The 10,043-nt window shown below is 41.6% G+C and overlaps 1 protein-coding gene across 1 annotated transcript in view; it reads right to left on the bottom strand.

The window, feature by feature from the left end:
* Positions 1 to 1,854: 1,854 nt before the first annotated feature.
* The window catches only part of LOC139648327 (complement factor I-like), a gene marked incomplete at its 5' end in the record, with an annotated part of 31,827 nt that continues 23,638 nt past the window's right edge, over positions 1,855 to 10,043 (bottom strand). The window contains 2 exons of the mRNA XM_071524408.1: positions 1,855 to 1,923; positions 9,745 to 9,893. Coding sequence (XP_071380509.1) covers positions 1,855 to 1,923; positions 9,745 to 9,893 — 218 coding nt within the window. The remainder of the gene's footprint in view (positions 1,924 to 9,744; positions 9,894 to 10,043) is intronic.

Here is a 10,043-nt window from a genome sequence, read left to right as displayed (position 1 = left end):
AATTTAGAATGTAAGTTCCCAGGTTTTTATTATTTTGATCAATTGACAACAGTAATTGGTGGAGATGTAAAATACCTGCGTATTACTTTAGGAAGAAATCTTAATTAAGATCACTTTTGTAAGGGATCTCAAAATAAAATAGACTAGAGGAAAAATTCCTCTTACATCCATTTCCCCCCCCTCTCCCTATTCGGGGTGGGACCATCTCAAACAAAGAAATTAATTAGTAAACAAGGCGTAACAGAAAAAGAGCGCGAAGCGTGATTTGCATGGCGAACCACGCCTGGAAATTCAAAGATCTATAAAACTCTCTGATCTGGCCTTGTTCGCAGTTCAACGTTCAGAGTTCAACGTTCAGTCCAACGTGCGTGTTCAACGTTCGTTCAAGATTCCGCCCTCACCAAGAAACCTGCTGAAACCAAGATCAACAATTTTAGCTGCAACTCGCCTTTAGTGAAACTTAGAGTTTGAGCCTGGAGTTAGAGACGTCTTCTCCAGATAAACTTAAGAATCGCTTGCAAGAAGTTTGAACCTCGCGTCTAATAGTCAAGAAGTTATCGACGCCCGGCCAAGCGAAGATTGCTTTTGAAGCTATTTAGGAACGAGATTATTTAGACTTTACAACAGTTAGAAGAGCTCGAACTTTCAACTCCATCCAGCAGCCAACACTGGTGCAACATCGCCACAGTGTTCTACATCCACGGGCCTGACGACTACAGCTTTGACGAGCCGGTAGCGCTGCTTGCCCCGACGTGATGATAGTACCAGAGACCAGCTGTTCCATCCAGCGTCTGCCGTTGCCAGGCAACCGGCCTCGCCGAGTCCGTCTCTCCGAGCTCAGCGGGACCAGACAACCCGACCGGCAAGACCTCCAACTGAACAAGTAGGCTCTGACTATCCACGTCTTTACTGCTGAGAGTTGATGCAAAAGCTTAGATTCAAATTAAATAGATAAAGAAAGTTAGGCTTTATAGTTTAGGTGTCCCGTAGCTTTCCGCCTCGTTACTCTGCTTAATTGATCCATACATCTCTCCATTTACTGCTGCCAATTCTTATTCCCACATTTCATTATCATTTTCCTTTCATCCTTATTCTGTTTCATTTCATTCCATGTCTAATTTAGTCTATAGTTTCCGTATTTTATTCTGGTGATCAATATCAGTGATTTATATTGCTTATTTCATTGAATATGGTTATACTTGGATCGTTAAATAAATATTCCCATCTATTGCAGAGAAGTTGTCATGTGTTTCCTTACCTGCAGAGAAAAGTAATCCCTGAACTGGAAAGATCTCGTGATCTTTAGATTGATGACTGATAAGTATGAGTAAAGGTCCTTCATTTACGAAGGTGGTGCCCCAACGAGTGTAATCTGATCTCTTGATCAGAATATTAATATTTATATGCCTTTACCAAATTATAAGTTCGATATTTTCGACTCAACACGCTACACAAGGACCCCTACTTTAGTCCACATTAGAGCCATGGACCCCCATTTGATGAGATTTTGTCTCTCAGACCCAAATCTGAGAATATTTTTATTGTTAGATTTGATTTTGTCCATGAACTCCATGTATTGTAGGTAGAGAGATAACAGTGAAACTATGATAGTCAAAATAGTCATTCTTCTACATTCTCTAATTGTGTTAACTTTTTGTAAATTAAATAATGCTAAAGTTTAACAATTCATCAATTTGCTGGGGACCCCCTGGAACCCCCTCAAGGACCCCTGGTGGTCCCCGGACCCCACGTTGAGAGTCCCATTATATTCTAAACATCTAGTTTAGAATATGGTTGGTAAAACAGTGTACGTGGTGAGTGTGTGTGTGTGTGTGTGTGTGTGTGTGTGTGATATCAGAAGTTGAATCTGGTGACAGCAGGCCAGCCTGTTTTATATCTGATCCACTCAAAGTAATGAGCGACCTATGAGAGAAAGAGAGAGAATTATTATTAACCATTAAACTGATTGCCATCTCTTACAAAAAAAGTCACATGAAAACCCACATGTGAACTCAAAGCACATGTGCAAATGTTTTTATTTTTTAAAGATGTTGCCTTTGCTTCAGTCAGTATAATATTGGATCACTGTAAACAACTGTCTCCAGTTACTGCAGCCAGGTTCATCCTTCCATTCAGCTCTATTTATGTGGACAGCTGGGCATTAAAACGCAAATAAACTAATTCCCTTCACATGGAACATCTACATTACTTTTAACTTCAGACACTGAAGCAATTGACTGCACAACATTGCGCTTCCGTATTTCCATGGCATATCCAAACTTCAATATCGACAGCTAGTCATCATAAACAGACTTTTTTTCAGACAAAGTGAGCCAAGGAACAGCTTCAGAGAAATCCTGTGGGAGTGTTGGGAGCGTATCTATGTTCCCAGGGTCCTAAGTTCTCAAGGTCCTATGTTCCCAGGGTCCTAAGTTCCCAAGGTCCTATGTTCCCAGGGTCCTATGTTCTCAGGGTCCTAAGTTCCCAAGGTCCTATGTTCTCAGGGTCCTAAGTTCCCAAGGTCCTATGTTCCCAGGGTCCTAAGTTCCCAAGGTCCTATGTTCTCAGGGTCCTAAGTTCCCAAGGTCCTATGTTCCCAGGGTCCTAAGTTCCCAAGGTCCTCAGTTCAATATTCTGTCAACACACATTAACCCTCCTAATGTGTTTGGGTCAAATTTGACCCGTTTCAAGTTAAAATATTTCATAAATATTATCCAGTTTTTTATTAGAACAAGGCTTCGAAACAGCTATATAAACACAACAAAACCAATGGTTTTTGTTAGGATTATTATTCCGCTTCTTCTTCTGCCCTAAAAGTATCTGGATCTTAGAAACCGTAAGAGCTACAGCGACCAAACTTGGCAGATAGGTCCAAAGTCTCAGCCGCTACTCAGGTTACGAAATCCACGTCAATTGGCCTCATGGTGGTGCTATAACAAGCAACTTTACGTTTTGGCCTATAACTTCTGAACCATATGGGCCACAATCAAAATTCCACTTTCCCTGGATTCCTTGGTTCATTCTGCATCCATCCATATAGGCCCCGCCCATTTCTGCCTAACTAGATTTTCCGCCATTTTGAATTGTGTCCAAAACAGTTTTTTCGCTACTCCTCCTAGAAATTTTGTCCAATCTTCACCAGATTTGCCACACAGCATGTCTGGATTGTCCTGCACAAAAGCTATCGAGCAGTTTTTTGATATTCAACACCGTTTTCATATAATCGACTTCCAAAGTTTGGTCAACTGTCGTGGGTGGGGCCTATTTCACAAAAATCACCAAAACTCAGGAACGCATTGTCCAATGGTAACCAAACTTGGTACACGTGTGCAGGTATGTAGTCTCAACTAATATAAAAAAAATTGGTGTCATTCTGCCTATAGGGGGCACTATAGCAACATTTCAAAAAATTTAAAATTCCTTGATTGCTGGATTCCTTGGGCCAAGTTGCATCTATCCATATAGGCCACTCCCATTTCAGCCCACAAGGTTTTCCACCATGTTGAATTTTGTCCAAAACTGTTTTTTCGCTTCTTCTCCTACATATTTTGTCCAATCTTCACCAAGTTTCGCTCACAGCATGTCTGGACTGTCCTGCACAAAAGTTATTGAGCAGTTTTTTGATAGTCCATACAGTTTTGCTACAACTGGCTTTCAAAATTTGGGCCTAATATACAAAAATTGCCATAAGTCAGGAAGTTGTTGGCCTACCTTAAACAAATTTGGTACATATGTGCACAGGTCAACTCTGAGGTAGCATGCAACATTTGATGGTATTGTAACCATAGTTGACCATAGTTAAAATACTCGAAGACTCTAAATAGCCTATAGCTTGGACAGTCTCATTACTTGGCCCTATTTTTTGGTGTTCCTTTGATGCCCATCCTGTGGACTCAGTAGCCTAATGGTTAATGCATAGGTCTGCAATGTAAAAGATTGTGGTTTCAAATCCTGTGGGTAATGCTGTCTCCTCACACCACTAAGCTTGTGATAACTAAGCGTAATGTCTTAAGTTTCAAATTTTTGGACAAATGACCATATTTAGGGGTCCAAGCACGTAGTGCTGGGAACCCTATTGTTTTTGTTCGGATTATTATTATTCCGCTTCTTCTTCTGCCCTAAAAGTATCTGGATCTCAGAAACCGTAAGAGCTACGATGACCAAACTTCTCAGATACGTCGAAAGTCTCAGCCGCTACTCAGGCAATGAAACCCAAGTCAATTGGCCTCATGGTGGCGCTATAACAAGCAATTTTACGTTTTGGCCTATAACTTCTGAACCGTATGGGCCACAATCAAAATTCCACAGAAGTCACGGGCCAACACAAAAGCCGGTGTTAGACTGCATGTCCGAACTTCACAACATGTCACTTTTTGTGTGTGTCTTTCTACCTTCTGTAATGTTTTGTCTATCTGTCTGTCTTATCAAATTGTGCTTGGACCCCTCAATCGCCGCTTGCGGCTATATTTTTATTTGATTTTGAAGGTCTCTAACCCTAACCCTAGAACTGGGGAACATAGGACCCTTTGTCATGTTCCCATTATGTGGCATATAAATCTGGGGAACATAGGACCCTGGGAACATAGGAATGACTCCAGAGTGTTGACTGTGTGTCGGAGGACAGGAGAGAAAGAGTGTGCGTAAAAGCACATTCTCAAAAGGATTTAATGGACAGAGCTCATTATATATATGTAAATACTTGACATTTAGCAAATGTTATTCATGCTGGGTATTTTCTTTTTATTGTATACGATATAACACTGTAAAATAGATTGATGATGATTGAACAATCCTGTCATGTTTTTGAAATATCTTTATAGTTTGTTACTGTTTGGTAAGTTCTTTTTTGCCGTTTTGCTACTCAAGGGCTTTTGGCGATGTGTTTGTAATAATTTATAAACATCGAACAAAAAGTTCGGAAATTTGTGTTTGGTAGATTATTTCTCTGTTGTAACAATGCTTCTTGGCAATACATTTTATACCGTTGGAAAGCCTGTTTATTTCCCTTTTAAATGGTGCCTCATTTGTAAGGAACATGCATTTGTGGGATGAGCAGCACAGCTGAGTATGTGGGTTGCGCTCATGTAAAATTTGCCAAATCTTCTCTGCCAATGCCAAACAGCTTATTCTGCTGTTGCTATTGACTCTTGTTTGGTGTTGTTTGGTGGATTGGATGATTGAAGTCTATCAGTAACAAGGAAGAAACAAGACATATTGGCAATTTTACAATTTATTCATTTAACAGTCAGGAGCCTCAGTAGCGTGTGGAAGAACCATACACAGCCACAACAGCCTGGCACCTCCTCCTCATGCTGGTCACCAGCCTGGTCACACACTGCTGTGGGATGGCATTCCACTCCTCAACCAGGATTTGTCGCAAGTCTGCCAACGTGGTTGTGTTGGTCACTCTAGCACGAACGGCACGCCCAAGCTGATCCCATAAGTGTTCAATTGGGTTGAGGTCAGGACTGTTGGCAGGCCATTCCATTCTCTCTACTCCCAAATTCTGGAGGTAGTCTCTGATAAACCCCGCTCTGTGGGGGCGAGCGTTGTCATCTTGGAGGATGGAGTTCGGTCCCAGACTGTGGAGATATGGGATCGCCACTGGTTGCAGAATCTCATCTCGATATCTCTCTGCATTGAGATCGCCTCCAATGATGACAAGCCTCGTTTTTCCAGTGATGGAGATGCCGCCCCACACCATCACACCGCCTCCACCAAAAGGTGTTACTCTATCGGTGCAGCAATCAGCATAGCGTTCTCCCTGTCTTCTCCACACTTTGACCCTACGATCCAACTTCCGTAGGCAGAATCTGGACTCATCGCTGAACATAACGTTCCTCCACATGTTCAGGTTCCAGTGCAGGTGTTGCCGACACCAGCGCAAACGGGCCTGGCGGTGAAGGGCAGTCATGGCAGGCCTCCTGGCAGCCCCATGAGCCCGGAGATTGGCTGCGTGCAGTCTGTTCCGGATTGTCTGGGCCGAGAGCCATGTGCCATATCGTCCTGCAAACCTTGACTGCAAATCTGTAGAAGACAGCCTACGGTTCCTAAGTGCTGAAAGGGTGAGGAACCGGTCTTCTTGGGGTGTCGTCTTCTTGGGACGCCCACTTCGCGGTCTGTCTCTGACATCCCCCGTTTCATGGAACTTGGCCTTCAGCTTGGAGATGGTACTATGGCTCACTCCAAATAATGCCGCAACTTGCTTTTGTGGAACACCAGCTTGAAGTTGCCCTATCGCACAGGCCTTATCGAGATCAGACAAACGTGGCATGCCGATTCTTGGAGCAGACACCAATTGACCACTGTAGCAGGGCCCATGCTCACAGGTGCTGCCAATCAGGTGCCAATTAGGTACCTGATTGTCAGCACCTGGGGGTACCGGAAGCTCAAAACAAGAGTCAATAGCAACAGCAGAATAAGCTGTTTGGCATTGGCAGAGAAGATTTGGCAAATTTTTCATGAGCGCAACCCACATACTCAGCTGTGCTGCTCATCCCACAAATGCATGTTCCTTACAAATGGGGCACCATTTAAAATGGAAATAAACAGGCTTTCCAACGGTATAAAATGTATTGCCAAGAAGCATTGTTACAACAGAGAAATAATCTACCAAACACAAATTTCCAAACTTTTTGTTCGATGTTTATAATAAAAAAAATGTGGTAATGCGGTAACTGTCATAGCCATACCTAACTTAGCTTACCATTAGCGAATATTATGAGTTAGTGAAATATATAGACCGTTGGATTTGGATTGGATTGGTTTCAAGAAGTTCCCCAATCCCCCCAGTTCATTTAATTACATTGGAAACAAGTCGGGACAAGTCCTGATCACCTAGACTGTTTCCAGTCACCCCCCAAAAATCACCCCACTGCTCCTGTGATTGTTGTTGGTCAAATTTGCTGTCCATCATGTCACCACCCCAAATTCTACCCAATGAGCATCAAGGGGCGGGACTTTACAAATACGGGGCGAGAGAGACGGTTTCTAAAAACTATTCTTTGACTTTGGACTATCACCTGGGATTTTCTTTGACTCTCCTTCTTCCATTGACGGTGTGCGTACATTTAAATGTAAGGACTTCTTACTATAAGCTGATTTGGTAGTTTGTTTGCATTATCGCTGTGCTACTGAATGCCCATGAATATTTAACTAGAGGGACTGTTAATGCAGCTGTGTAGTCTATATTTTTGCAAATAATATTGAGTTAAGGACATGCTATCCCACTTGCTGCTACTAGATAATCTTTTAGAAAGGTGGACGTTGCCAAGGAGGGGGGTAAACTGCACAACGAAAGCCGCCATTTTCAGATGATGGAAGATGTTGGGGGAAAAAAGGACAACTTTGCTTACCTGGCAGGTTTTTGGTTTTGTCCCAGATGAGAAGGGAAACATAAAGACCCAACCCAAGTGATTTCCCCAATTTGTAGTAGTTATTTTCAGAAACACTTCTCTACTACTCACCTCTAACCAGAGAAAAAACATGATCAAAAATTGCAGAGTAAACAGCAGACAAGTTTTTGTGGCTGTTACTAGTTTAGTTGGATGGACGGTGCCGGGATTAGGATACCGTCATTACCGTGATTCATATCGTTTGTGGATTTAATATGTGATTGAAGGTAATTGGTTTCTCCCTTGCCATTTTCCGTGAGTCTGCCTTGTGTGAACTCCTGTTACAAAAGAGGGGATTGTTGCTGCTATAACTTTGGAATTGTAAATTTGTGTATACAGAATCTTGAGATTTCACACTTTTAAACATACTGCATGGTCAGGTTGATTGAAAATTTCACCCTAAAAATCCTAATGAATGTGAACATCTCTTATGCTCGTATTCCCTGCGTGTTTAAGGGGATTTCTAAATAGATTAAACAGTAGAGGGATTTGGTCAGAGAATTTTTTGGGGATTGATTGTATTTAATGCATATTATAGACAACCGTGACACATGAGACATTTTTGTAGTATTCAGATAACGGCTAAAGAGATAGAGGTAATCATATTTTCAATCATCAAGATTGTGTGTATTTGAGTGTATTTTATGATCCATTTATTTTGCAGAAGCTTAATTGTCAGATTAATTATCTGGTATGATGAGTGGTTGTATTAAGAGTAGGTAGGTATAAATGAATTTATGATTAGAAAATGTCTTTAATGTAAATCCTAAATGAAACCTAACCAGCGGCAATAGACACAACAACACACAAAAAACTACAAACTGCAAAAAACGACCAAAAAGTAGCCAATTTTATGTAATTCTATTAATAGTGACTAGTGTGATCTCGTTTTTAAGAGATTACGGTGAAGTTACAGAAAGATTTTTGGCTCAGAAATAAACATAATTCTGCACAGACAGACTTTGTTGTCATCGAACTTTTATCACATTGTATCGTGGTCGTACTGAAGCCTGAATGACACATCGCATATCGCATTGTATCAGGAGATGAGTAGATCGTCCCTTTCCTCATAGTATCAACAACCCAAACAATCAACCCAATCTAAAAAGCGAAGTAGGGAGAAGTACATTTCTCTACACAGAGGGGGAGGAGTGGAATAAACCCCAAACAAAATTAAATCTGCCCATTCTCTGAATAGTTTTAAAAAACAACTGAAAAAATGGATGCTGTATAAGTTGGTATAGTGAAACATCTTTTCTAGGACAGTTCTAAGTTTGCACTGGTTTCTGAACTTGTGTGTTTTTTTTAAATTATTTTCATGATTGTATAATATTGTTTTTATTAGGTGTTTCAGTGTAAAAATGGGATATTAGTAGCATATACATGTCACTCCCTTTTCCTGCCTGCCTCCTAGCCTAGACCTCAGGACTGCAATGGAAATAAGTCATGTGACTTTATTGCGATATCCTGATGAATTTTAGTACTGTATGTACATTTGTATATTGTATTTTATACCATGGTCTGGGTGCATACTCGATTCTGATTGGCTGCAGAGTGTCCATTAATTCCTGATAATGGACATCTACTAAGTAGTTCCAGTGAAACTGTCTGTTCACCGTTCTAAATTAATGCGCTGGCTACGTAGCATCAGCCTGTATCTAAAATGAGTAACCATAGCAACAGGGACAGTCAAAGCCTCCGTTTACAATTTGTATGTTCGTGAAAATCTTGATATTGATTTGGGGACAATGACATGGCTGGATAGCTAGCTAGTCTTGGTGTTAAACATACTGTCAAATTATATTTACTGTTTGTTATTGACTTTGAATGTTGCTAGCATAACGTTAGCTCAGCTCATAGGGTTCTATGAGCTGAGCAGACAAGAAATATCTCCCGCTGCCAAGTCGTATCTAAGGTTCGTCCTATTTACTGGAGTAATGAACGTTTCCATTGCATAAGAACCTTATGGGATAGTAATGATTGTTCCAGGTATTAGTCAAACCCTCAGGTGTTACCAGGGAAACTGAGTTATGGCTTGTGAAAAACTTTAGATTTTGAATACAAAACGCATGAAAATATAAATTAATGGTCCTAATTTTTTTTTTCTTTGGCAAGTGACCATGGTATAAGTGGGATAATGCCCTTCAAGGTGTCCATAATCAGGAATGAATGGAGGTAACCGTCCTCGGCTGGCCTCCCTGTCGTCCTTTAATTCCTGATAATGGACACCTCGTCGGGCATTATCCCTTACTTAATTTATCGAATAAAGTCAATCAATCAATCAGCCTGCCAGTGTCAGGTCTAAAGATAAACTCTGATCAAGTTTATCTTCATCCCCCTCCCCGCCCACCTGGGTGTAAACCCCCGGGAAGCCCGGCTGGCCGCAGCGCTCCCTCTGGGAGACGATGCCCCACAGGTAGGAAACTCCCAGGTCGTCCTCGCACACCAGAGGCCCGCCGCTGTCACCCTGACACGAGTCCACCCTGCCGTCCAGGTCGCCTGCACACACACACGCGCGCACACACATACACACACAAACAAATGCAAATATAAACAAACGCACACAAGTTTGGTACCTTCACACATCATGGAACCTACAAATTAGCTTGTTTAAATGTGTATATAGTACATCACCATTTACACTCAAAC

Source organism: Centroberyx affinis, unplaced genomic scaffold (assembly GCF_046629955.1).
Source record: "Centroberyx affinis isolate AG114_WGS23_722 - 3 ecotype Tasmania unplaced genomic scaffold, CSIRO-AGI_Caff_v1 ptg001192l_1, whole genome shotgun sequence".
NCBI lineage: Eukaryota > Metazoa > Chordata > Actinopteri > Beryciformes > Berycidae > Centroberyx > Centroberyx affinis.
This window is presented reverse-complemented; position numbering and strand designations above follow the sequence as displayed.